The sequence below is a fragment of the Macaca thibetana genome, chromosome 3, assembly GCF_024542745.1.
Source record: "Macaca thibetana thibetana isolate TM-01 chromosome 3, ASM2454274v1, whole genome shotgun sequence".
In the NCBI taxonomy this organism is placed as follows: domain Eukaryota; kingdom Metazoa; phylum Chordata; class Mammalia; order Primates; family Cercopithecidae; genus Macaca; species Macaca thibetana.
Genome location: NC_065580.1, coordinates 129,419,066 through 129,445,442, shown reverse-complemented (window position 1 = coordinate 129,445,442; position 26,377 = coordinate 129,419,066). Strand labels below are relative to the sequence as shown.

General features: G+C 45.9%; 2 protein-coding genes across 7 annotated transcripts in view; one reads left to right on the top strand and one right to left on the bottom strand.

The window, feature by feature from the left end:
- The window catches only part of VKORC1L1 (vitamin K epoxide reductase complex subunit 1 like 1), a 166,576-nt gene that overhangs the window by 14,745 nt on the left and 125,454 nt on the right, over positions 1 to 26,377 (bottom strand). Inside the window, exon 3 of one of the 3 annotated variants that reach the window (XM_050783604.1) lies at positions 16,111 to 16,396. The exons of the other annotated variants lie outside the window; for them this stretch is intronic. Within the exon in view, the coding sequence (XP_050639561.1) occupies positions 16,224 to 16,396 (173 nt within the window). The 3' untranslated portion in view covers positions 16,111 to 16,223. Of the gene's footprint in view, positions 1 to 16,110; positions 16,397 to 26,377 lie in introns of those variants that run through there. 3 annotated transcript variants of the gene reach the window in all.
- The window catches only part of GUSB (glucuronidase beta), a 72,310-nt gene that overhangs the window by 4,852 nt on the left and 41,081 nt on the right, over positions 1 to 26,377 (top strand). The window lies entirely within an intron of this gene.

The window sequence follows — 26,377 nt, the reverse complement described above, 5'->3', positions numbered from 1 at the left end:
CCTTAGCCTCCAAAAGTGTGAGAACTCCCGGCATGAGCTTCCTTGTCTGGTCAAGGGGAAGGCCCCAGGGAAGGCCCCATTTTGAAGGGCACTTCCCCAGGGTCAGCCAGGGAAGGGCAGAGCCTCTGATTGCTGCATCTCTGCTTATAGGCCCAGGGGCACCTGCTGGGGTGCACGAGGGGCCTTCCTGGCAGAGGGCTCAGGCTGTTGGGGTGCTCACACCTGTGCTTTGGTTGTTGTAGGTGCGGCTGACTGCACAGACATCACTGGGGCCTGTGTCTGACTTCTACACACTCCCTGTGGGGATCCGCACTGTGAATGTCACCAAAAGCCAGTTCCTCATCAATGGGAAACCTTTCTATTTCCACGGCGTCAACAAGCATGAGGATGCGGACGTGCGTTGGGGCTCCTGGGTCCTTGGGGCTGCTTCTGGTCACCCTCCACTTTCACCTTCCCTGTGTCCTGCAGTTAAGGGCAACTCAGGGCAATGAGGCAAATGGCTCCAAATGGAGAGGGGACTCGTGGGGTGGCTCTCCAGGGTCCTGGCTCTTGGAGAAAGTGCACCTTTGACAGGGACGGGTCATTCAGTTCTGTTGTCCCGTAGATCCGAGGGAAGGGCTTCGACTGGCCGCTGCTGGTGAAGGACTTCAACCTGCTTCGCTGGCTTGGTGCCAACGCCTTCCGCACCAGCCACTACCCCTACGCCGAGGAAGTGCTGCAGATGTGTGACCGCTATGGGATTGTGGTCATCGATGAGTGTCCTGGCGTGGGCCTGGAGCTGCCGTGAGTTCCTGCTGTGCACCTGCTCCACCTGCCCAGCCCGTGGGCTGCACCATGACCCTCTGTCCCTTCCCTCCTGGCCTGCAGGCAGTTCTTCAACAACGTGTCCCTGCAGAACCACATGCGGGTGATGGAGGAAGTGGTGCGCAGGGACAAGAACCACCCCGCCGTCGTGATGTGGTCTGTGGCCAACGAGCCTGCGTCCTACCTAGAATCTGCCGGCTACTACTTGAAGTGAGTGCCCCCTGCCTGCCCTCGGCTAGGTTGGGGAGGGGACCCTGGCAGGCGGCTGGCTGGGGTGGGCGTGTGCTGTTCGAGATCAGCCTCCCGTCCAGCCCAATGGGAAGGCCGTCTATACCTGGACATTCAGGGGACCAAATACCCACCCACATTGTGGTTTTCTATTTATTTATTTTTATTTTTGAGATGGAGTCTCACTGTGTTGCCTAGGCTGGAGTGCGGTGGCGTGATCTTGGCACACTACAACCTCTGCCTCCCGGGTTCAAGTGATTCTCCTGCCTTAGCCTCCCGAGTAGCTAGGATTACAGGCACCCATGAGCCACTGTGCCTGGCCTGGTTTTTTTTTTTTTTTTTTTTTTTTTTTTCGAAACAGGTTCTCACTCTGGTTGCTGAGGTTAGAGTGCAGTGGTGCAATGTTGGCTCACTGCAGCCTTGACTTCCCAGGCTCACATGATCCTCCTGCCTCAGCCTCCCAAGTAGCTGGGATTATAGATGTGTGTCATCACACTCAGCTAATTTTTGCTTTTTTTGTTTGTTTTTTGATATGGAGTCTCCCTCTGTTGCCCAGGCTGGAGTGCAGGGGCATGATCTCAGCTAACTGCAACCTCTGCCTCCTGGGTTCAAGCGATTCTCCAGCCTCAGCTTCCCGAGTAGCTGAGATTACAGGCATCGGCCACCACGCCCGCTGACTTTTGCCTTTTTTGTTGTTGTTGTTGAGATGGAGTCTCACTCTGTGGCCAGGCTGGAGTGCAGTGGTGCAATCTCAGCTCACTGCAACCTTCACCTCCCAGGTTCAAGTGATTCTCTTGCCTCAGCCTCTTGAGTAGTTGGGACTACAAGCACACGCCAACACACCCTGCTAATTTTTGTATTTTTAGTAGAGATGGCGTTTTACCATTTTGACCAGGGTGGTCTCTATCTCTGATCTCGTGATCTGCCCACCGCGGCCTCCCGAAGTGCTGGGATTACAGACGTGAGCCACCGCGCCTGGCCAACTTTTGCATTTTTCAGTAGAGACGGGGTTTCACTGTGTTGGGCCAGGCTGGTCTTGGACTCCTGACCTCAGGAGATCCACTTACCTCGGTCTCCCAAGTGCTGGGATTACAGGTGGGAGCCACCGTGCCCGGCTAATTTTTGTATTTTTAGTAGAGACTGGGTTTCACCATGTTTGCCAGGCTGGCCTGGAACTCCTGGCCTCTAGTGATCCTCCTGCCTCAGCTTCCCAAAGTGCAGGGATTACAGGAGTGAACCACTGCTGGCCCCCTTTTCTTCCTTACAATCGTGCAGTTCTAACTCAGCGTTCAGAATAGGTTTTTCACTTGTGGTAGAGGCAGCAGAGGTGGTAGAAATGCTTCTTGACTCATACAGCACACCCCAATTTCATGCAGTGCTTTGGGCTGAGCCAAGTCTGCAGCAGGCAGAAGGCTCTGAGAAGTTGTCGCAGCCTGGGCCGTGGACAATTCAGAGCTCAGGCCACAGGGGTGTGCTCAGCAGGACTGGGTGGACAGGACGTTTGTTGCGAAGGGAAGGGGAAGAGTACAGGCTTCCAGGAGCAGGTGTTTGAGGCTTCCAGACACGCTTCTTTGGGAGGTGGCCAGAGGAGATGCCTGTTTTCTGGGGCAGGATTTGGAGGGAGCCACCCAGGCTGGAGAGGTTCAGCCAGGCTGTCCCAAGACTTTGAAGCATCCCATCTGAGAGCCTGGCTGTTGGAGAGTGTGGGTTTGGAACTTGAGGTAGGGGGTTCTGTTCTGATCTGTGCCAGCCACAGCCTTTGGATGGGCAGAGCAATGATTGGGGAGGGCATAAAAGAAGAAATGAACTGAGGAAGGAGGAAAACAGGCTTCAACAACAGTCTAGGCTGGGCGTGGTGGCTCACGCCTGTAATCCCAGCACTTTGGGAGGCCAAGGTGAGTGGATCACCTGAGGTCAGGAGTTTGAGACCAGCCTGGCCAACAGATATATTGAAACCCCATCTCTACTAAAAATACAAAAATTAGCCAGGCGCGTAGGTGGGCGCCTGTAATCCCAGCTACTTGGGAGACTGAGGCAGGAGAATCGCTTGAACCTGGGAGGCGGAGGTTGCAGTGAGCCTAGATCATGTCATTGCACTCCAGCCTGGGCTACAGAGTGAGATTCTGTCTCTAAAAAAAAAAAAAAAAACACACACAAACAAACAAACAAAAAACCAGTCTACTGTGGAGGCCTTGGGTGGGTGCTGGGAGCTCTGAGCACAGATGGGTTCTTCTGTTGGGTTTTTCTTCTTTTCATCCCTACTGGTTAACTCTACTCAGCATCAGGGCCATTTCTTCTTCTTCTTCTTTTTATTTTGAGACAGAGTTTTGCTCTTGTTGCCCAGGCTGGAGTGCAATGGTGCCATCTTGGCTCACGGCAACTTCTGCCTTCCAGGTTCAAGCAATTCTCCTGCCTCAGCCTCCCGAGTAGCTGGGATTACAGGCATGTGCCACTATGCCCGGCTAATTTTGTATTTTTAGTAGAGACAGGGTTTCTCCATGTTGGTCAGGCTGGTCTCAAACTCCCGACCTCAGGTGATCCGCCCCCCCTCAGCCTCCCAAAGTGCTGGGATTATAGGTGTGAGCCACTGCGCCTGGCCTGTGGGCCGTTTTTTCTAAGAGGCTGTCCCTGACTCTCCAGTCCAAGTTATGTTTATTGTCTAGCAGAGCCCAATTTCTGCCACCACTTGTCACTTCCATTTGAAACATTTCTTTCATTGTTTGTTTTTCAGAGTCAGGGTCTCGCTGTTCCCCAGGCTGAAGTGCAGTGGTGCAGTCACGGCTCATTGCCACCTCGGCCTCCTGGGCTTAAGCGATCCTCCCCACTCAGCCTCCCAAATACCTGGGACCACAGGCGTGCACCGCCATGCCAGGCTAAGTTTAAATTTTTTTTTCACAAGATGGAGTCTTGCTCTGTTGCCCAGGCTGGAGAGCAGTGGTGTGATTTCGGCTCACTACAACCTCTACCTCCTGGGTTCAAGCAATTCTCCTGCTTCATGTGTAGCTGGCATTACAGGTGCGTGCCACCATGTCTGGCTAGTTTTTTTTTTTTGTATTTTTTGTAGAGATGAAATTCCATCATGTTGGCCAGGCTGGTCTGAAACTCTTGATCTCATGATCCATCTGCCTCAACCTCCCAAAGTCCTGGGGGGATTACAGTCATGAGCCACCATGCCCGCCCCTAATTTTTTTTTTTTTTTTTTTTTTGAGACGGAGTCTGGCTCTGTCGCCCAGGCTGGAGTGCAGTGGCGCGATCTCGGCTCACTGCAAGCTCCGCCTCCTGGGTTTACGCCATTCTCCTGCCTCAGCCTCCTGAGTAGCTGGGACTACAGGCGCCCGCCACCGCGCCCGGCTAATTTTTTGTATTTTTTTTTAGTAGAGACGGGGTTTCACCGTGGTCTCAATCTCCTGACCTTGTGATCCGCCCGTCTCGGCCTCCCAAAGTGCTGGGATTACAGGCGTGAGCCACCGCGCCCGGCCCCTCTAATTTTTAAATTTGTTGTAGAAACAAGGTCTTGCTATATTGCCCAGGCTGGTCTTGAAATGCTGGTCTCTAGTAAGCCTCCAAAGTGCTGGGATTCTAGGCGTGAGCCACCATGCCCAGCTCTTACACCATTTCTCTGTGCATACGTCTCCACTCCCACTGCCCAGGACCTGTGGACTTAGATTTGATCACTGCTGAGCACCTCGCACCCAGCCCCATGCCTACTTTCCAGGGAGTGCCCCTGTTTGCTTGATGCATTAATAAATACCCCACCCAATTCTGCACCCATCCACTCCTGTGTTCAAGAGCTGTTTCAGGGAGTCAACCTCATTTTTAGCAGTGTTAAGCCCAGTGGCCTCGGCTCTGTGTACCTGGAAGGGTGGCTACTCTTCTGGGAGGATAGGATTCAGAGACGGGGGGAGAAAAAGTGATGTTAGAGAGCTCGGTCTAGGACTAGAGGAACATGTGCCCTTACTTAAAATACATCTCCAGTTAGGGAAGAAAGCAGCAGCTCCATGCTTTTTTGTTTTTTGTTTTCTTTGTTTTTGTTTGTTTGTTTTGAGACAGGGTCTTGCTCTGTGGACCAGGCTGGAGTGCAGTGGCACGATCTCAGCTCACTGCAACCTCCACCTCCTGGGTTCCAGTGATTCTTGTGCTTCAGCCTCCCAAGTAGCTGGGGTTACAGACACGCGCCACCATGCCCGGCTAATTTTTGTATTTGTAGTAGAGAAGGGGTTTCACCATGTTGGCCAGGCTGATCTTGAACTCCTGACCTCAGGTGGTCCACCTGCCTCGGCCTCCCAAACTGCTGGGATTACGGGTGTGAGCCATCTTGCCTGGCCCCGTGTTGTGTTCTGGCGGGGGAAGATGGGACAGAGAGGATGGGAGGGTGTCTGAGCCCTTGGACTGACAGAACCCGTGTCTTCTGCCTTTTGTGGACAGGATGGTGATCGCTCATACCAAAGCTTTGGACCCCTCCCGGCCTGTGACCTTTGTGACCAGATCCAACTATACAGCAGACAAGGGGGTGAGCCTGGGGGCCCCCGTCCCACTTCTCCCTGACTTTGCCTAGGCTCGTCCTGAAACCTGCTCATTGGAACCTCTGGAAAGAACCATGCGCTGCCAGTCTGGGTTTTTTTTCATTTTGTTTTTTACTTAAAATTATAGAGACAGGGTCTTGCCATGTTGCCCAGGCTGGTCTCGAACTCCTGGGCTCAAGCGATCCTCCTGCCTCAGCCTCCCAAAGGGCTGGGGTTACAGGTGTGGGCCACTGTGCCCAGCCACATCCAGTCTGTTTTCACAGATGGTCTTTGGGTTAATGAGAATTCTCCCCCTGCTTACTGGCCAGGCAGTGCGGCTTTCTCAATCCAGTGAGGCTGGGCATAGGGAGATGGGATTTGTTTGCTCAGTTTGGACTCAGCGTTTTTTGCACTTCAATGTAATAGACTCATAAAACATCAAAGGTTTAAGGGAACTTAGAGTTCATCTGGTCCACGCCTGGCTGGTGAGAATCTCTAGGGGAAGTTTTTATGAAATGCCATATCTCTACATTCTTAGATCCTGATTTAGTAACTCCAAGGTTGGAACCTAAGTTTTCCTTTTTCTTGTGTAGAGGCAAGGTCTTACTCTGTTGCCCTGGCTGGAGTGCAGTGGTGTGATCACAGCTCACTGCAGTCTTGAATTCCTGAGCCCAAGTGATCCTCCTGCCTCAGCCTCCAGAGTCTCTGGGACTCCAGGTTTTCACCACCATGCCTGCCTAATTTTACATTTTTTTTGTAGAGGTGGGATCTCTCTATGTTGCCCAGGCTGGTCTCAAACTCTTGAGCTCAAGTGATCTCCTGCCTTGGCCTCCCAAAGTGCTGGGATTACAGGGACGAGCCACAGGGCCTGGCTGACATTAACATTCTTTTTTTTTTGAGATGGAGTCTTGCTCTGTTGCCCAGGCTTGAGTGAAATGGCGCAATCTCAGCTCACTGCAACCTCCTCCTCCCGGGTTCAAGCAATTCTGCCTCAGCCTCCTGAGTAGATGGGATTACAGTGGACAACACCACACCTGGCTAATTTTTGTATTTTTTAGTAGAGATGGGGTTTTGCCATGTTAGCCAGGCTGATCTCAAACTCCTGACCTCAGGATCCAACACCTCGGCCTCCCAAAGTGCTGGGATTACAGGTGTGAACCACCGCACCCAGCCAGCATTTTTGCTAGAAAGAAGTGTGTTCAGGACACATTAGAAACTAGCCAGTTGGACACAGAAGCCTCTGCTGCTCAGCCGTGAGCACTGCTTTGCTGAAGCTGGGGGTGGTCCTACTCAGTCTTCCCTGCCCTGCTCCTAGGATGGACTCTTGCAAGTCCTCTACAGCCCACAGTGCTGCCTCGTGAAAGCTGCCTCAAGATTCTCTGTGACAGCCGGGCATGGTGGCTTACGTCTATCATCGCAGCACTTTGGGAGGCTGAGGCAGGCAGATCACTTGAGGTCAGGAGTTCAAGACCAGCCCAGCCAACTGGTGAAACCTCGTTTCTACCAAAAATACAAAAAACTAGCCAGGCGTGGTGGTGCGCACCTGTAATCCTAGCTACTTGGGAGGCTGAGGCACAAGAAGCACCTGATCACGGGAGGCAGAGGTTGCAGTGAGCTGAGATCGCACCACTAACATTCTAGCTTGGGCGACAGAGCGAGACTATGTCTCCAAAATAAAACAAAAGATTCTCTGTGAGAATGACTTCATCGGCCCCTCGGGTGGGAACGCTTCTCCAGGGCAAGGTGAGGGGAAGCCCGGTGATGGGAGTGCTGCCTGGAGAGGACACAGTTCCAGTGGCGGGGGCCCTGGGCTTTGGCTGAGGACTGTGCGTTGGCAGCTGCTGTGCCTCTCACAGCCCTTCCCAGCTGCGCATGTCGTGAGCATCAACGTGGAGTGACAGGCCTGCCTCCTTTGGGCCACTATGTGACCATGTTTCCTGCCTATGGAGCAGGGTAATTTCAGGATCTAAATTGGTGTACTTGCATGTTCTCAGCCCCAGGAGACAGCTCTTCCCATTCTAGGTGTTTTTTTTGTTTGTTTTGTTTTTGTTTTTAGTAGAAATGGGGACTTGTGATGTTGCCCAGGCTGGTCTCGAACTCCTGGGATCAAGTGATCCTCCCACCTTGGCCTCCCAATGTGCGGGAATTACAGGCATGAGCCACCGTGCCCTGCTAATTTTCTTACTACTATTTTTTGTAGAGCTGGGGTCTTGCTGTGTTGCCCAGGCTGGTCTCGAACTCCTGGCCTCAAGCCATCCTCCTGCCTCAGCATCCCAGAGTGCTGGGATTACATCCCCTTCTTACCTTCTCTGTCAGAGAAGCCCCCACAGTGTGTGAGTGCTGTCATGCTGTCTTGTGGGTGCTAAATGGGCTCTGCCGCTCTGGTCCTAGGCTCCGTATGTGGACGTGATCTGTGTGAACAGCTACTACTCTTGGTATAATGACTTCGGGCACCTGGAGTTGATTCAGCGGCAGCTTACCACCCAGTTTGAGAGCTGGTATAAGACGTATCAGAAGCCCATTATTCAGAGCGAGTATGGAGCGGAAGCGATTGTTGGGTTTCACCAGGTAAGCGGTGTTGAGCTTTCTGTTTGTGTGTTCTCTCGAGGCAGAGATGTCACTCACCTCCCCCGGCCTGCCCTGCGCCCACTGCACTGCTCCCCTCACTTCAGCTTTGGGCTCTCCTCCCTCTGCCCTGCCCACGTTCTCTCCTGCCAGCAGCCAGGCCTTGGCCCCCTTTGCTTGGTCCTCAGAGGTGGCCTCCTTACCGGCTTTGTTTCCAGACAGCCTCCTATCACCTGTGCCCAAGTAGTCTTTCTAGCAAATCCAGATTTGTATTTGTTTTTGAGACTGGGTCTCTCTGTCACTAAGGCTAGAGTGTGGTGGTGCAATCACTGCTCACTGCAGCCTTAACCTCCTGGGCTCAAGTGATCCTCCCACCTCAGCCTCCTGAGTAGCTGGGACCATAGGCACATGCCAACATGCCTGGCTAATTTTTTTTACTTTTGTAGAGACGGGGTCTTGCTGTGTTGCCCAGGCTGGTTTTGATTCCTGGGCTCAAGTGATCTCCTGCCTCAGCCTCCCAAAGGGCTGAGATTACAGGTGTGAGCCTCTGCGCCAGCCACAGGTGACAATTTTGGGAGTCCTGTCATCGGCTCCCCCAGGCCCACAGGACAAAGCCCTAAACCCTGGTCAGGACACTCAGTGTCCTCTGCTCTCTCCTGGGTTTTCATCCTCTTCTCCCCTCACTCCCGGCCACTGATCTGTTTCCACCGCCCTCGTTTGCTCTCTCGCTCTTGCTTGAGCTGTTTCTTCTACCTGGAATTCCCATGTTGGCAACATAATCACCAACTAAAGGATCCTTTTTTTCATCTTTATTGTTTTAGAGATAGGGTCTTGCTGTGTTGTCTGGGCTGGTCTCGAACTCCTGGACTCAATTGATCTTCCCACCTTGGCCTCCAAAAGTGCTGGGATTATAGGCGTGATCCACTGCGTTAACCTTTTCCTTTTTTTTTTTTTTTTTTTTTTTTTTGCAGGGTCTTGTTGTGTTGCTCAGGCTGGGATGCAGTGGTGCCATCATAGCTCACTACAGCCTTGAACTCCTGGGCTGAAGCGATTCCCCTGCCTCAGCCTCCTGAGTAGCTGGGACTACAGGAATCACCACAATGGGCAGCCTATTTTTAATTTTTTTTGTAAAGATGGACTCTCGCTATCAGGCTGGTCTGGAACTCCTGGCCTCATGTGATTCTCCTGCCTTGGACTCCCAAAGTACTGGGAATCCAGGCATAAGCCACCATGCCCAGCCTGTCCCCATGTTTTTAATCCATCTCATTTTTTTGTCCTCCTCACCAAAGATATGTTGGTTTGTCTTGTGAGGTTATTTTTTTCATGTGGATTCCTGAACCCCGTCCAGCCCCTCGTACCCTCCCCAGCCAGCTCACACTTGTTTGTCACAGCTCCTGGGACTCCCGTTGACACACAGGGACTAGCCACCCACAGTGGACTCTGCTGTTTTGTTTGCTCCCTTAAATTTATCATGCTTATAGAATGCCATGCTCATCCTTTTAGAAAAGGTAAACAGCTCTGAATTTTTTTTTTTTTTTTTTGACATAGTTTAGCTGTTGTCGCCCAGGCTGGAGTGCGGTGGTGCAATCTTGGCTCACATACCTCCACCTCCTAGGTTCAAGTGATCCTCGTGCCTCAGCCTCCCGAGTAGCTGGGATTACAGGCATGCACCACCATGCCTACCTAATTTTGTATTTTCAGTAGAGATGATGTTTCACCATGTTGGTCAGGCTGGTCTTGAACTCCTGACCTCAAGTGATCCACCCGCCTTGGCCTCCCAAAGTGCTGGGATTACAGGCATGAGCCACCATGCCAAGTCCCAGCTCTAAACTCTTAAGAAACTCTTGAGAGGGTCTAGGTCAGTGCTGATAGAACCTCTGCAGTGCTGGGCCTGGTGGCTCGCACCTGGAATGCTAGCACTTTGGGAGGCCAAGGTCAGAGGATCTCTTGAACCCAGGAGTTTGAGACCAGTCTGTGTAACACAGACCCCATCTCTACAAAAAGTTTAAAATTAGTTGGGCATGGTTGTGAGTGCTTGTAGTTCAAGCTACTTGGGAGGCTGAGGTGGGAAGATTGAGCCCAGTAGGTGAGGCAGCCATGATTGCACCACTGTACTCCCACCTGGGTGACAGAGTGAGACCTTGTTTCAAAACAACAACAACAAAAAAAAAACTCTTGCAATGATGGAAATGTTCTACATTTGCACTGTCTGAAATGGTACACACTAGCTACACATGGCTATTGAAGTCTTGATATATGACTAGGATAACTGAATTGATTTAGTTTAATTAAAAACAATGTTTTTGAGACAGCCTCACTCTGTTGCCCAGGCTGGAGTGCAGTGGCATAGTCACAGCTCACTGCTCACCCTCCTGAGCTCAAGCGATCCTCCCTCCTTAGCCCCCAAAGTAGCTGGAACCACAAGCGTGCGCCACCACGCCTGGCTAATATTTAGGCTTTTTGTAGAGACTGGGTCTCACTGTGTTGCCTAGACTAGTCTTGAACTCCGGGCTCAAGTGATCCTCCTGCCTCGACCTCCAAAAGTGCTGAGATTAGAGACCTGAGCTACCATGCCCAGCCTGGTTTAGTTTAGTTTAATTTAATTTAATTAATATACATATATATATTAGAGACAAGGTCTCACTGTGTCACCTAAGCTGGAGTGCAGTGGTGTGAACACAGCTCACTGCCACTTCGATCTCCAGGGCTCAAGCAGTCCTCCCACCTCAGCCTCCCAAGTAGCTGGGACCACAGATGTGTGCCACCAGGCTTGGCTAATTTTTGTATTTTTCATAGAGATGGGGTCTTGATGTGTTGCCCAGGCTGGTCTTGAACTCCTGGGCTCAAGCAGTCCGCCTACCTCAGCTTCCCAAAGTGCTGGGATGACAGGTATGAACCACTGCAACTGGCCCAAAGGCATATTTTTACCGGTAGTGTAGGTTAGCTTTAAGATTGTACCAGCAGATAGAGGCAGAAAAGTAATGTAAAGTGAGTATCAAATTACATTCATAAATAAAGCAGTTGCTCATTAAGGTTATCTTTTTCTTTAAACCTCCTTTTTTATTCTGGGTTACATCATTCCCTGGCTGTCTTTACCGCAGCATCAGTGAGTCCTGCAGTCACTATAGCCCTCTGCGAGGACAGATATTTTGGTCACCATCAAGTGGATCTTTATTTTTATCTAACTTTACAATTCTGCCAGTTCTGACTCTTATTCTCTTTGCGTTGAATGCCAGGACCCGCCTCTGATGTTCACTGAAGAGTACCAGAAGAGTCTGCTAGAGCAGTACCATGTGGTTCTGGATCAAAAACGCAGAAAGTACGTGGTTGGAGAGCTCATCTGGAATTTTGCCGATTTCATGACTGAACAGTGTAAGTGGCAGTTTGGCTCATGGGATAAGGTACCCGTCCTTATTTTTTCAGGTTGCCTTGCCAATGCTGGCCATTTCAATTGTAAGAATATTGGAAACAGTGGGGAAGCTGGTTTAATCCATGTAGGTTGCGTTGAGAATTTCGTAGGAAAAGTAAGTTGTGCTTAGGAAGCAGGAAAGCAGTCAGGCCCCCGCCTCCTCCCAAATGTGGTCAAAAAGCAGACAGGAGAGTCAGCTATGGTGAGACGGAAATGGCTAGCTTGCCTTGTTCTTGTCTATTTCATAGCCAAGGAGGAAGGAAAAAAGGGACCTCATTATGGATTTACTTTTGGGAAACACTCATTATTCCATAGTAGGGTACAAAGCCTGAGAAGCTTAAGGTATTTCAGGCTGTTGTACATTACTCACTTGCAAAGGTGAATACAGGTGAGTTTCAACGCATCTTGAATGAGGCAGCATTTAAAAGTCTTTAGGCTGGGCATGGTGGCTTATGCCTATAATCCCAAAACTTTGGGAGGCCAAGCTGGGAGGATCGCTTGAGACCAGGAGTTCAAAACCAGCCTGTTCAGCATAGCAAGACCCCATCTCTACAAAAGCAAATTAGCTAGGCGTGGTGGTGTGTGCCTGTAGTCCCAGCTGCTTGGGAAGCTGAGGCAGGCGAATCACCTGAGCACAGGAGTTGGAGGCTGCAGTGAGCTGTGATTGCACCACTGCGCGAGAGCCTGGGCAACAGAGTGAGACCTGCCTTTAAAAAACAAAATTGGTCTTCAAAGAGAATAAGATCTGTGTTCTCACATGGGGACAGATGAGGGGCTGCCATGTTCGCAATGAATGTGTCCCATTTCTTCTTAGTTTATGGACTTACTGTAAACTCAGGATGGCAGTTTGGTGGGTTGGAGAAGGATATGGTAATGGTGGGAATTATATTACTTACAGGGGAAGACAGGCCTTTGAAAGGTTAAAGCTTAAAAGTGAGAGTGGAAAAGGGATGAATGAATGAACAAGATGAGGTGAGAAGGAAGAGGGAAAGGGAAAAGGAGAACAGGAAGCTCTCCTCTGCGTGGCACCTGCAATAAATGGTTTCTGGGGACATCCGTGATGGCAGTTTTGTGGAGAGGCGTGAGGCTTTATGCGATAAGAAATGGTCTGCGGGCTGGGCGCGGTGGCTCACGCCTGTAATCCCAGCACTTTGAGAGGCCGAGGTGGGCAGATCACCTGAAGTCAGGAGTTTGAGACCAGCCTGGCCAATATGGAGAAACCCCGTCTCTACTAAAAATACAAAATTAACCAGGCGTGGTGGCGCATGCCTGTAGTACCAGTCACTTGGGAGACTGAGGCATGAGAATCGATTGAATCTGGGAGACGGAAGTTGCAATGAGCTAAGATCACACCCTGTACTCCAGCTTGGATGATAGAGTGAGACTTTTTTTTTTTTTTTTTTTTTTTTTTTTTGAGATGTAGTTTTGCTCTTGTTTCCCAGGCTGGAGTGCAGTGGCGCTATCTCAGCTCACTGCAACCTCCACCTCCCGGGTTCAAGCAATTCTCCTGCCTCAGCCTCCCAATTAACTGGCATTACAGGCATGCGCCACCACACCCGGCTAATTTTGTATTTTTAGTAGAGACGGGGTTTCTCCATGTTGGACAGGCTGTGCTTGAACTCCCAACCTCAGGTGATCCGCCCGCCTCGGCCTCCCAAAGTGGTAGGATTACAGGCATGAGCCACCATGGTGGGCTGAGACTCGGTCTTAAAAAGAATAAAATGAGCTGCATCACGATGGGCAAGTCACGTAAGCCTATCATAAGCCTGTCCAGTGGGGATAATGCCGCCACCTTGTGGGTGTTGTAAGGGCTGCATTTGACAAAGTACTTGGCGGTGCCTGTGTTCACTCATGGAAGAAACAGTCTTGAACCTTTTGGTGGGGAAGGCCTCCTTTCCATTTAACATTTCCATTTACTGGTGGTCTCACCGGGGACGGAGAGTGTCCTGAGAGCACAGTCCTGATAGCTCGATGCCAGCTGTGCTCCCCTCCAGGCTCAGCTCAGGCCTAATGACCACTGGTGGTGGGTGCTGCCATGCTGGATGTTGGCCCCAGAAGGCTTTGAGCTCCACCAGTAGGTCCCACATAGGCACCTGTGGTTGGTCAGGACCCTGGCTCCCACTCGGCGCTATCTCTTCAGAAAGGCCCAAGTGTTTTGAAGGGTAACTGTCCCAGATACCCCCAGCTCTCTGCCGACCCAGTTACCAGACAGCTGGGTACCCAGCATGTAAACCTTATTTTGCAATTAAAAGATAAACTTTTGGTGTTTTTTTTTTTGGGGGGGGGGAAGGAGTCTCACTCTGTCGCCCAGGCTGGAGTGCAGTCACAATCTCAGCTCACTGCAACCTCTGCCTCCTGGGTTCAAGCAATTCTCCTGCCTCAACCTCCTGAGTAGCTGGGACTACAGGCGCCCACCAGCATGCCCGGATAATTTTTGTATTTTTAGTAGAAACCAGGTTTCACCATATTGTCCAGGCTTGTCTTGAACTCCTGATCTTGTGATCCAACTTCCTTGGCCTCCCAAAGTGCTGGGATTATGGGCATGAGCCAATGCGCCTGGCCTGTTTTTTGTATTTTTAGTAGAGATGGGGTTTCCTCATGTTGGACAGGCTGGTCTCGACCTCCTGACCTCAGGTGATCCACCTGCCTCAGCCTCCCAAAGCTCTGGGATTACAGGCATGAGCCACCACACCCAGCCACTGTTTTGGGTATTTCCCCTAACAGAGTAGAAAATTAGGAATTAACACACCAGGGAACCCGGGTGTTTGAGCAGAGCAGTGGTATTTAAATATTTCAACCCATAAATTGTCACTTCACAGCAAGCATCCTGAAACTATAAGAGGATATTTGGCTGAACATGGTAGCTCGTGCTTATAATCCCAGCACTTTGGGGAGGCTGAGGAGGGCAGATTGCTTGAGCCCAGTAGTTTGAGACCAGCCTGGGAAACATAATGAGATCTTGTCTTTACTTAAAAAAAAAAAATTAGCCGGGCATGGTGGTGCTTGAGAGGCTGAGGCAAGAGGATCGACTGAGCCCAGGAGGTTGAGGCCACAGGGAGCTATGATTGTGTCTCCGCATTCCAGCCTGGGGGACAGTGAGATCATCTCAAAAGAAAAAAAAACAAGACATTTCTATGTAGTGCCTACCTTGGTTCCAGTGTGGTTCTAACTTGACCCATCAGAAGTCATCTGAATCGCTTTGTGTCTTTTTTGTTTTGTTTTGTTTTGTTTAGCACCGCTGAGAGTGCTGGGGAATAAAAAGGGGGTCTTCACTCGGCAGAGACAACCAAAAAGTGCAGCGTTCCTTTTGCGAGAGAGATACTGGAAGATTGCCAATGAAACCAGGTATCCCTACTCAATAGCCAAGTCACAGTGTTTGGAAAACAGCCCGTTTACTCGAGCAAGACTGACACCACCTGTGTGTCCCTTCCTCCCAGAGTCAGGGTGACCTACAGCAGCAGAACAAGTGCCTCTTGGACTGTTCATGGCAGACCAGAACATTTCTGGCCTGGGTTTTATGGTCATCTGTGCTAGCAGGGAACACAAGGTGGAAATAAAAGATTTTCTAGTATGGAAATAAAGAGTTGGCATGAAAGTGGCTACTGAAAAGCATCTGAAATCATTTCTGTGCGTCGCGCTGTTTTCAGAGCCTTAACTATGTGTGGACTTTGGAGAAACTGCTGCTCCAACACCCCCACCATGTTCAGAGCAGCTGGTTCCAGAGGGCATCTGCAGAAATAGCCCCATGGTCCTAGGGCCGCCGTGTTTGTGTAGCAAACCGGGCCAGCCTCAACAGGGAGTGAGTAGAAGACTTTCACAGCTGCTGTTCGACTCCTCAGATGAGCTAAAGTCCCACATGTACCAACAAATTCATAGAAACGCTGTCATGCTGCAGCACTTAGCAGGGTCTGTGAGCCAGTTTCCACATAGTTAAGCTGGCAGTGTCTGAACTGGAAGGTTAGAGGTAACTGGTTCTCCCAGGACATCGTTCTGACCTCAGCCATAGGGTCTTGACAGAAATGGGCAGATGAGTGTAAACGCCCATTGGCTTTATCATAACGGATGCCACTGAGTGTGACAAGACCTCCTTAAACAACTCTGCCTACAAATCAGCATTCCATGGCTTTACACCCCGAAATGACGCCACCTATCCCCTCCCAGAGCACAGTCTTTCCTTAAGGAATCTCTCCTCCCTCTCTTCATGGGCTCCGGTAAGGCAAGGATGGTGCATCAGTTCTGATTTGAAGAATATGCTTTGAAAAAATATAATATATATATACACACACACATAAAACATATATAATATATAAATATATAATATATAAACTATATAAACATATATTACATAATATATAAAATATATTACTATATGTAATATGTACTATATATAAAATATTATATATAATATATACTATATATAAAATATATCGGCCATGTTGGCCAGGATGGTCTCCCACTCCTAACCTCAGGTGATCCACCCACCTCGGCCTCCCAAAGTCCTGGGATTACAGGCATGGGCCGCCATGCCCGGATAAATGCCGTTTTATAGCTCCAATATATATTATATATATACTATATATAATATAATATATAAAAACCTGCTGCAAAATAAACTGAATGGAAAAGGGGCTTGAGACTGTCAGGGCAGAGTCTGTCGGGCGTCAGTCCTGCTTGGGCTGCAGCTGCCGCTTCCAGGCCTCGTTCAAGTAAACTAGTCATTTGTAGTTGATAATGAGAAGAAGGAAGTTCAGCATGTACGTGACGACGCAGATGATGCAGAACTCCTTCAGCACAAAGTACAGAATGTAGGCCAGGTACAGGGACCCCACGACCGACATGATGGAGGACGTCATGAGGATCAAAGCCGCCACCGCGCTTGCTGTCATGCCTGTAAGAGAAGAGACGCGGGCTCAATCAGGCCTTGGCGCTGCAGAGAGGCTTTCTGAGTGACAAGGACTAACACTGTGTGACTTGCTGCGGTGTTTGAATACTGATCTTCCTGCCAAACTCTGAAAATTAAAAACAGAAATACTGGTTTGTTTCGTTAAAATTATACAGGTTGACTCTAGCAAAATGCCAGTTTTTTGACTTTTTTTTTTTTTTTTTTTTTTTTTTGAGACAGAGTCTCACTGTATCGCCCAGGCTGGAGTATAATGGCACAATCTCAACTCATGCAACCCTCTCCTCTTTGAGTTTAAGCAATTCTCCTGCCTCAGCCTCCAAAGTAGCCAGGATTACAGGCACATGCCACCATGCCTGGCTAATTTTTTATTTTCAGTAGAGACGGGCTTTCACCATGTTGGTCAGGTTGGTCTCCAACTCCTAACTTCAGGTTCCTCCTGCCTCAGCCTCCCAAAGTTCTAGGATTACAGGCGTGGGCCACCATGCCTGGCCAAATACCAGTTTTATAGCTGCAATGTTTTTGATTTCTCAGTCTTTCAGGTGAAATATTACTAATTTCACAAACTAACCTAGTTGAAAATATGCACACAAAGCAAATATGCAGTCTCACAATCACATTAAGCAATGAAGCTGACTTGTAACATCAACAGCCCCGAGACACCAAATGAATAAAGGGACATGAGGACCGCAGCCTTTTTCTTCCGAGCTGCACACATTTGGTGAGAACCTTCTCTGGTTTTCACTACAGCCTCCCCATCTGTGGAAAGTAAAATTTGCTTTTCCATGTTTAGATCAGATTGATTAAAAATCCACAGTGAGAGATGAGGTGGATAAGGGAAACCATATTTAGCTCGTTGGCTCCATGTGGGTCAAAACTGATCAAGAAAAATGGTGGACATGTGTGCTAACCCCAGGTTCTCAATACAAAAAGGCACCTAAAACCATGCACGGTCACTCATGCCTGTAATCCTAGCACTTTGGGAGGCTGAGGCAGGGAGATCATTTGAGGTCAGGAGTTTGAGACCAGCCTGGCCAACATGGTGAAACCCCGTCTCTACTAAAACATACCAAAAAAAAAAAAAAAAAGGTGGGCATGTTATTGTACACTTGTAATCCCAGCTACAAGGGAGGCTGAGGCATGAGAATTACTTGAACCCAGGAGGCGGAGGTTGCAGTGAGCCGAGATTGTGCCACTGCACTCCAGCCTGAGGGACAGAATGAGACTCTGTCTCAAAAAAAAAAAAAAAAAAAAAAAAAGGTGGAGGGCGCCAGGTGCAGTGGCTCAAGCCTGTAATCCCAGCACTTTGGGAGGCTGAGGCGGGCAGATCACAAGGTCAGGAGATCGAGACCATCCTGGCTAACATGGTGAAACCCTGTCTCTACTAAAAATACAACAATATTAGCCAGGTGTGGTGGCGGGCACCTGTAGTCCCAGCTACTCAGGAGGCTGAGCCAGGAGAATGGTGTGAACCCAGGAGGCTGACCTTGCAGTGAGCCCAGATCACACCACTGCACTCCAGCCTGGGCCACCGAGCGAGACTCTGTCTCAACAACAACAAAAAAAAATAATAATAATAAAAGGAAAAAAAGCACCTGAATTCTGGACTCTATCTTCACATGTATTGTTTTTAGTTTCCTGTGGCCAACAGTATGGAGAATATGTGCATTTATTTTCAAGGACAGAGAAGGCAGAGCATGTTAAACGGCCCTCCTACCCAATGACTCATGGATAAGGATAACAGAAACAGGAACAAAATAACAGATGGGAGCAGGTTTAAAGAAGTCAATTAAAGAGCCGAAATCCCGGTGCCTGTTGGCAAAAAGAAAAGCAACAAGAAGACGCCTATGGGCTGGCTGGGCTGGCTCGGCCACAGCCACGGGACTAGATGCTTTCATAGGGCACTTCAAGACTAAGGTGCTGCTGAATTACTGCAGGGACTAGCAAATCTGGCCAGCTACCTGCTTTAGTAAATAAAGTTTTATTGGCACTCAGCCATGCTCATTCATTTATGTAATGTCTGTGACTGCTTTCACACTAGAAGGCAGAGTTGAATGGCTGCAGCAACTGGCAAAGTCAATTTTCTGCCAGGCCCTTTACTGAAAAAGTTTGCTGACTTCACCTATGCTAAACAACTAACATTTCAAAATTAATGCGGTCACAATTTTATCTAAGAAAGTTAATTTCAAAATGAGACGGGCAAGTTATTTCTTCCTGCATGCCTCTCTTTTCTCAACTGTAAAATTGGGATGATAATCATGCTTACTTCCCAAGACTGCTGGACAATTAAATGAGCTGAGATAATGCAGGGTTAAAGCACTTAGAATAGTGTATAAATACCAGCTCTCCGTTAAATACTACCGTAATGCAACTGGGTACTTGTGGCTCAGGGTAAAATTCCCAATGGAATTTAAAATGTGCTGTAACTCTAAACAAATGATGGTACAATTATGCAATGGATTATTCTGCAGCTGTAAAAAAGAATGAAGACATTTAATAAACTGATATGGAAAAATCACCACTATATATCCATCAAACAAAAAAAGAAAAGAACATGCAAGCTGTAGAACAGTGGGTATAGCATCTGCCTTTTATATTTTAAAAAGGAGGAAAATTAAGATTGTGTATGTGTACTTTCTCGTATATGCAAAAAGAAACTCTAAAACAATAACAAGCTACCAGTTGGGGCTGAGGAGCAGTGGAAACCAGGGAAAAAGAGAAGGGGTGGGACAGATTTTTCTTTGTGTAACATTTTATACATATATATTTTTTTCTAAAGGAGTCTCACTCTGTCACCCAGGCTGGAGTACAATGGCGTGATGTCAGCTCACTGCAACCTCCACCTCCCGGGTTCAAGCAATTCTCCTGCCTCAGCCTCCCAAGTAGCTGGTATTACAGGTGTGCATCACCACGCTTGGCTGGTTTTTGTATTTTTAGTACAGATGGGGTTTCACTGTGTTGGCCAGGCTGGTCTTGAACTCCTCACCTCGTGATCCACCCATGTTGACCTCCCAATATGCTGGAATTATAGGCATGAGTCACTGCATCCTGTCCTTTTTTAAAAGTTTTGAACCATGTGAATGGATTACCTATGAAAAAATTAAATTAAAAATATATCCCAAACAGCTTAGAAGTGAGTACAGATGTCATGCTCTGGAAACTGTTGGGTTAGTTCAAATGTGCCTCCCACAAAGACACCAACATTAAAAAGCATGTGAAGCATCTAAATGCAAGTCAAAAAATGCGAATGAAAAAACACATATGATACATATGATTTAAAATATGTATATACCATGGCATTAAATTAATGGTAAAACAAAAATTTGGCTGTAGCACCTCTATCTTCAAAAGTTAATCTAATTAAAGGCTTTTCTTAGGTTCTTTGCCTTTAAGGGAAAATGCCTTGCATTTGGGCTTATACTTCATATTCTTCTCTAGAAATCCAGCAAAACGGAAATATGCAGAATACAGAGTGAAATTTCTCCCTCCTCCCAACCACCAGACCCTTTTCTATGCATTTACATGCATGTATACAAACATGTTTGTCCTATATTTATTATACCAAAATTTGCATTTTTCACTAAATAGTGTCTTTATCTTTCTAGGATATAAATATAGATCTCCTTTTTCCTTTAATGGCTACGTAGTATTTCATAGTATTTTCTAATTTATTCAACCGTTATCTACTTCTAAGCTAACTCCTTTTTTTTTTTTTTTTTTGGCTATCTCACACTGTTCTGCTATGAATATCCATGTGCACACATCTTTGTACTTCTGCAAGATAAATACTTAGATATGGAACTGGGCAAACTTGACAGAACTACTGAGAATGATTTAGATTTATAATTTACCTCATAACAAATCAATTTCAGATAGAAGAGTTGCATGTATTTTTAATGAACCAAATCAAAAGAGCTGACAGGTAATGGAATATTAACAATTAAAATACAAAAGCATTGGTATGCAACAAGATCTTTAAAAAAGAAGAAAAATAAAATGCAAAGGTAACAATGGATGGATTTAACTCTAAAAGTATAAAAATACAATACAAATTTGTAACACTAACAAAATAGGATAAAGAATGCATAAAATGTTTGTAACATATATAAAAATGTACTATTATCGGGATCTTAATAAGTAAATGAGCAATAAAAGGAAATTAAAAAGTAAAATTTAAGGTAATAGGTACTAATATGTAACTATTAGCAATTTTTCTAATTATTGTCATTACATGATTAATGTAATGATTATCATTACATGATTAATATAATGATAATCATTACAATAAAGAAGATTATCATTACAATAAAAAATAAATTTTACAAAACACGTTTTAAAAATAAAGATGGCTGGAGCTTCAGGGAAACCAAAGAACTGAGGGAGAAGCAACTTGGTAACACCAATAAAAATTGAAAATATCTGTGTTTTTTGATCCTATGTCTGGAAATATATGTTGTGGAGATAATTCAAAGAAGGAAGGAGCAGGAGGTCTTTAAACAAAGTTTATCACTGCAGCATTATTTAGAAGTAAAAGGTGTGAAACCTAGATGTTAACAATAACACTTAGGATAAACGACACTATGTTGAAACAGAGTTCACATTAAATTATTGTTAGTTTTTGAGACAGGTCTTGCTCTGTCACCCAGGCTAGAGTGCAGTGGTGTGATCTCGGTTCCCTGCAACCTCCATATCTTGGACTCAAGGGATTCTTTCACCTCAGCCTTTCAAGTAACTGGGACTACAGGTGTGTGTTGTCACACCCAGCTATTTGTGTATATTCTGTGGAGACGGAGTCTCGCCATGTTGCCCAGGCTTGTCTTGAACTCCTGGACTGAAGTGATCTGCCTTTCTCGGCCTCCCAAAGTGCTAGGATTACAGGTGTGAGCCACCACACCGGGTCCCAAATCATTATTATTATTTATTTTTATGAGATGGAGTTTTGCTCTTGTTGCCCAGACTGGAGTGCAATGGCACGATCTCAGCTCACTACAACCTCCGTCTCCCAGGTTCAAGTGATTCTCCGGCCTCAGCCTCCTGAGTAGCTGGGATTACAGGCATGCACCACCATGCCCAGCTAATTTCGTATTTATAGGGAAAAGAAAGAGAGATCAGACTGTTATTGTGTCTATGTAGAAAAGGAAGACATAAGAAACTTCATTTTGAACTGTACCTTGAACAATTGTTTTGTCCTGAGATGCTGTTAATCTGTAACTTTGCCCCAGCCTTGAGCTCACAGAAACATGTGTTGTATGGAATCAAAGTTTAAGGGATCTAGGGCTGTGCAGGATGTGCCTTGTTAACAAAATGTTTACAGGCAGTATGCTTGGTAAAAGTCATCGCCATTCTCCAGTCTTGATAAACCAGGGGCACAATGCACTGTGGAAAGCCGCAGGGACCTCTGCCCTGGACAGCCAGGTATTGTCCAAGGTTTCTCCCTATGTGATAGTCTGAAATATGGCCTTGTGGGATGGGAAAGACCTGACTGTCACCCAGCCCGACAACCGTGAAGGGTCTGTGCTGAGGAAGATTAGTAAAAGAGGAAAGCCTCTTCCAGTTGAAATAAGAGGAAGGCCTCTGTCTCCTGCCTGCTCCTGGGAACAGAATGTCTCGGTATAAAACTCGGTTGTACATTTGTTCAATTGTGAGATAGGAGAAAAACTGCCCTGTGGTGGGAGGTGAGACATGTTGGCAGCTGCTTTGTTATTCTTTACTCCACTGAGATGTTTGGGTGGAGAGAAGCATAAATCTGGCCTAGGTGCACATCCAGGCATAGTACATTCCCTTGAACTTATTTGTGACGGAGATTCCTTTGCTCACAGCTGACCTTCTCCCCACTATCACCCCGCTCTCCTGCCACATTCGTCTTGCTGAGATAGTGAAAATAGTAATCAATAAATACTAAGGGAACTCAGAGATTGATGCTGGTGCGGGTCCTCTGTATGCTGAGCACTGGTCCCCTGGGCCCACTCTTCTTTCTCTATACTTTGTCTCTGTCTTATTTGTTTTCTCAGTCTTTCGTCCCACCTGACAAGAAATACAGGTGTGGAGGGGCAGGCCACCCCTTCATCTGGTGCCCAACGTGGGGCCTTTAGGGTGAAGGTATGCTAAGAATGTAAGCATTGAGGACAGTCGACCAGAGATTCCCAAATATGTCCACGGTCAGCGTTGCGGTAAGCTTGTGCACTCGGAGGAGCCCAGGGTAACAACGGGACAAACTGAAAGTAAATATGCCTCTTATCTCAGCTTCATTAAAATTATCTTAAGAAGAGGGGGAGTTAGAGCTTCTACAAAAAATTTAATTATGCTATTTCAAACAATAGAACAATTCTGCCCATGGTTTCTAGAACAGGGTACTTTAGATCTAAAAGGCTGGGAAAAAAATTGGCAAAAAATTAAAACAAACAAGTAGGAAAGGTAAAATCATCCCACTTACAGTATGGAATGATTGGGCCATTATTAAAGCAACTTTAAAACTGTTTCAAATAGAAGAAGATAATGTTTCAGTTTCTGATGCCCCTGAAAGCTCTGTAATAAATAGATTGTAGAGAAGAGGCAGGAACAGAATCCCAGAAAGGAATGGAAAGTTCACATTGTAAATATGTAGCAGAGTCTGTAATGGCTCAGTCAACACAAAGTGTTGACTACAATCAATTACAGGAGGTAATCTATCCTAAAACATTAAAATCGGGGGGAAAAGGTCCAAAATCATCAGGGCCACTGGGACTAAAACCACAATGGCCACCTCCTCCTCAGCTGAGTGAGTGCTGGGGGAGGGAACCTGAAACTAGGCTCACTGCGACTCGGCTAGTGTTGCCCATTATTGCCCAACCTACAGTTCACTACGGTGAGGGAACAATTCAGACTCACCCTGTAGCATCCTGTCTGGGTCATGCAGTGGTCGCTCCCTAAGAAAAAGTTGGGGGCGCTACATAAAATAGTCAAAAACTATTTTAAAAAGGAAATGTTTCACCTATTTTTCTCTCCTTAGAATTCTCCAGTGTTTGTAATTCAAAAAATATCCGGCAGAAGGCGCATGCTGACCGACTTAAGAGCCGTTAATGCCATCATTCAACCCATGGGGGCTCTGCAACCTGGACTGCCCTCTTCGCCCATGATCCCCAAAGATTGGCCTTTAATTATAATTGATCTAAAGGTTTGCTTTTTTACCATTCCTCTGGCAAAATAGGATTTTGAAAAATTTGCTTTTACTATACCAGCCATAAAAAATAAAGAACCAGCCACCAGGATTCAGTGAAAAGTGTTGCCTCAGGAAATGCTTAATATTCCGACTATTTGTCAGACTTTTCTAGCTCAAGCTCTTCAACCAGTTAGAGGCAAGTTTTCAGACTGTAATATCATTCATTATGTTGATGATATTTTGTGTGCTACAAAAACAAAAGACAAATTAATTGACTGTTACACATTTCTACAGACAGAGGTTACAAATACAGGACTGACAATAGCATCTGATAAGATTCAGACCCCTACTCCCTTTCATTATTTGGAAATACAGGTAAAGGAAAGGAAAATTAAACCACAAAAAAATAAAAAATAAAAATACAAAACACATTAAAAACATTGAATGACTTTCAAAAATTGCTAGGAGATATTAATTGGATTTGGCCAACTCAGGCATCCCTACTTATGCCATGTCAAATTTGTTCTCTATCTTGCAAGGGGATCCAACATTAAATAGTAAAAGAACATTAACTCCAGAGGCAACTAAAAAAATTAAATTAGTTAAAAAAAAATTATGTCAGCACAAGTAAATAAAATAGATCACTTAGCCCCACTCCAACTTTTGATTTTTGCTACTACACATTCTCCAACAGACATTATTGTTCAAAATACAGATCTTGTGGAGTGGTCATTCCTTCCTCACAGTACAATTAAGACTTTTACATTGTATTTAGATCAAATGGCTACATTAATTGGTCGGGCAAGATTATAGATAGTAAAATTGTATGGAAGTGACCAGATAAAATCATTGTTCCTTTAAACAAGGAACAGGTTAAACAAGCCTTTATCAATTCTGGTACTTGACAGATTGATCTTACTAATTTTGTGGAAATTATTGATAATCATTACCCAAAACCAAAAATCTTCCAGTTTTTAAAATTGACTACTTGGGTTTTACATAAAATTACCAGACATAAACCTTTAAAAAGTGCTCTGATGGTGTTTACTGACGGTTCTAGCAATGGAAAAGTGGCTTACACCAAGCCAAAAGAACGAGTCATTGAAATTTAATGTCACTCAACTGAAAGAGCAGAGTTGGTTGCTGTCATTTCAGTGTTACAAGATTTTAATCAGCCTATTAACACTGTATCAGATTCTGATATGTAGTACAGGCTACAAAGGATATTGAGACAGCCCTAATCAAATATAGTATGGATGATCAGTTAAACCAGCTGTCTAATTTGTTACAACAAACTGTAAAAAAAGAAATTTCCCATTTTATATTATTGATATTCGAGGACATACTAATTTACCAGGGCCTTTAACTAAAACAACCAAGCTGACATGCTAGTATCATCTGCCTTCATAAAAGCACAAGAACTTCATGCTTAACTCATGTAAATACAACAGGACTAAAAAATATATTTGATACCACATAGAAACAGGCAAAAAAATATTGTACAATATTGCACTCAGTGTCAAGTCCTACACCTGCCCACTCAAAAGGCAGGAGTTAATCCCAGAGGTCTATGTCCTAATACGTTATGGCAAATGGATGTCACACATGTACCTTCATTTGAAAAACTGTCATTTGTCCATGTGACAGTTGATACTTATTCACATTTTGTATGAACAACCTGCTAGACAAAAAAACAAAGTACTTCCTATGTTAAAAAACATTTATTATCTTGTTTTACTATCATAGAAGTTCCAAAAAAAATTTAAAACAGATAATGGGCCAGCATACTGTAGTAAAACATTTCAAAAATTCCTAAATCAGTGAAAAATTACACATACAACAGGAATCCCTTATAATTCCCAAGGACAGGCTATAATTAAAAGAACTAATAGAACACTCAAAGCCCAATTAATTAAACAAACAAAAAAAAAATAGGAATATAACACTCCCCAAATAAAACTTAATCTAGCACTCTATACTTTAAATTTTTTAAACATTGACAAAAATCAGACCACTACTTCTGCAAAACAACATTTTACTGAAAACAAAACAAAACAAAACAAAACTGATTTGGTGAAAAAACAACAAAAATAAGACATAAAAAATGAAAAAGTTAATAACATGGGGAAGAGGCTTTACTTGTGTTTCGCTGGAAAAAAATCAGCTTCCTGTATGAATACCCACTAGACATTTATCTACAATAAACCCATCAAAGCTGCAAAAAACAAACAAACAAACAAACAAAAAACCCTCTGCAAAAACGAAAAACCCACAATCAAGCATCATCAACTTGCCAAGTAAACAAAATTGCAATATCAAAAAAACAGATAAAGCTACCATCCACCAAAAAAGCGGAACCGCCGACCTGGGGTCAACTAAAGAAGCTGACACAGTTAGCTAAAAAAAAAAGCCTAAAAAAAACAAGGGTAACACAAACTCCAGAAAATATACTGCTTACAGGTTTGATAATTGTATCAACGGTGGTAAGTCTCCCCATGTCTGCAGAAACAGCTGCAGCTAATTATACTTACTGGGCCTATGTGCCTTTCCTGCCCTTAATTCGGGCAGTCACATGGATAAATAATCCTATTAAGATATATGTTAATAATAGTGCATGGGTACCAGGCCCCACAGATGATCGTTGCCCTGCCCAACCTAAAAAAAAAAAAAAATAAATATTTCCATTGGGTATTATTATCCTGCTACTTGCCTAGAAATGCTTAATGGATGCTTAATGCCTACAACCCAAAATTGGTGGGTAGAAATACATACTGTCAGTGGCACCAGGAGATTTACTTATCACATGGTAAGTGAAATGTCACTTGAGCCAC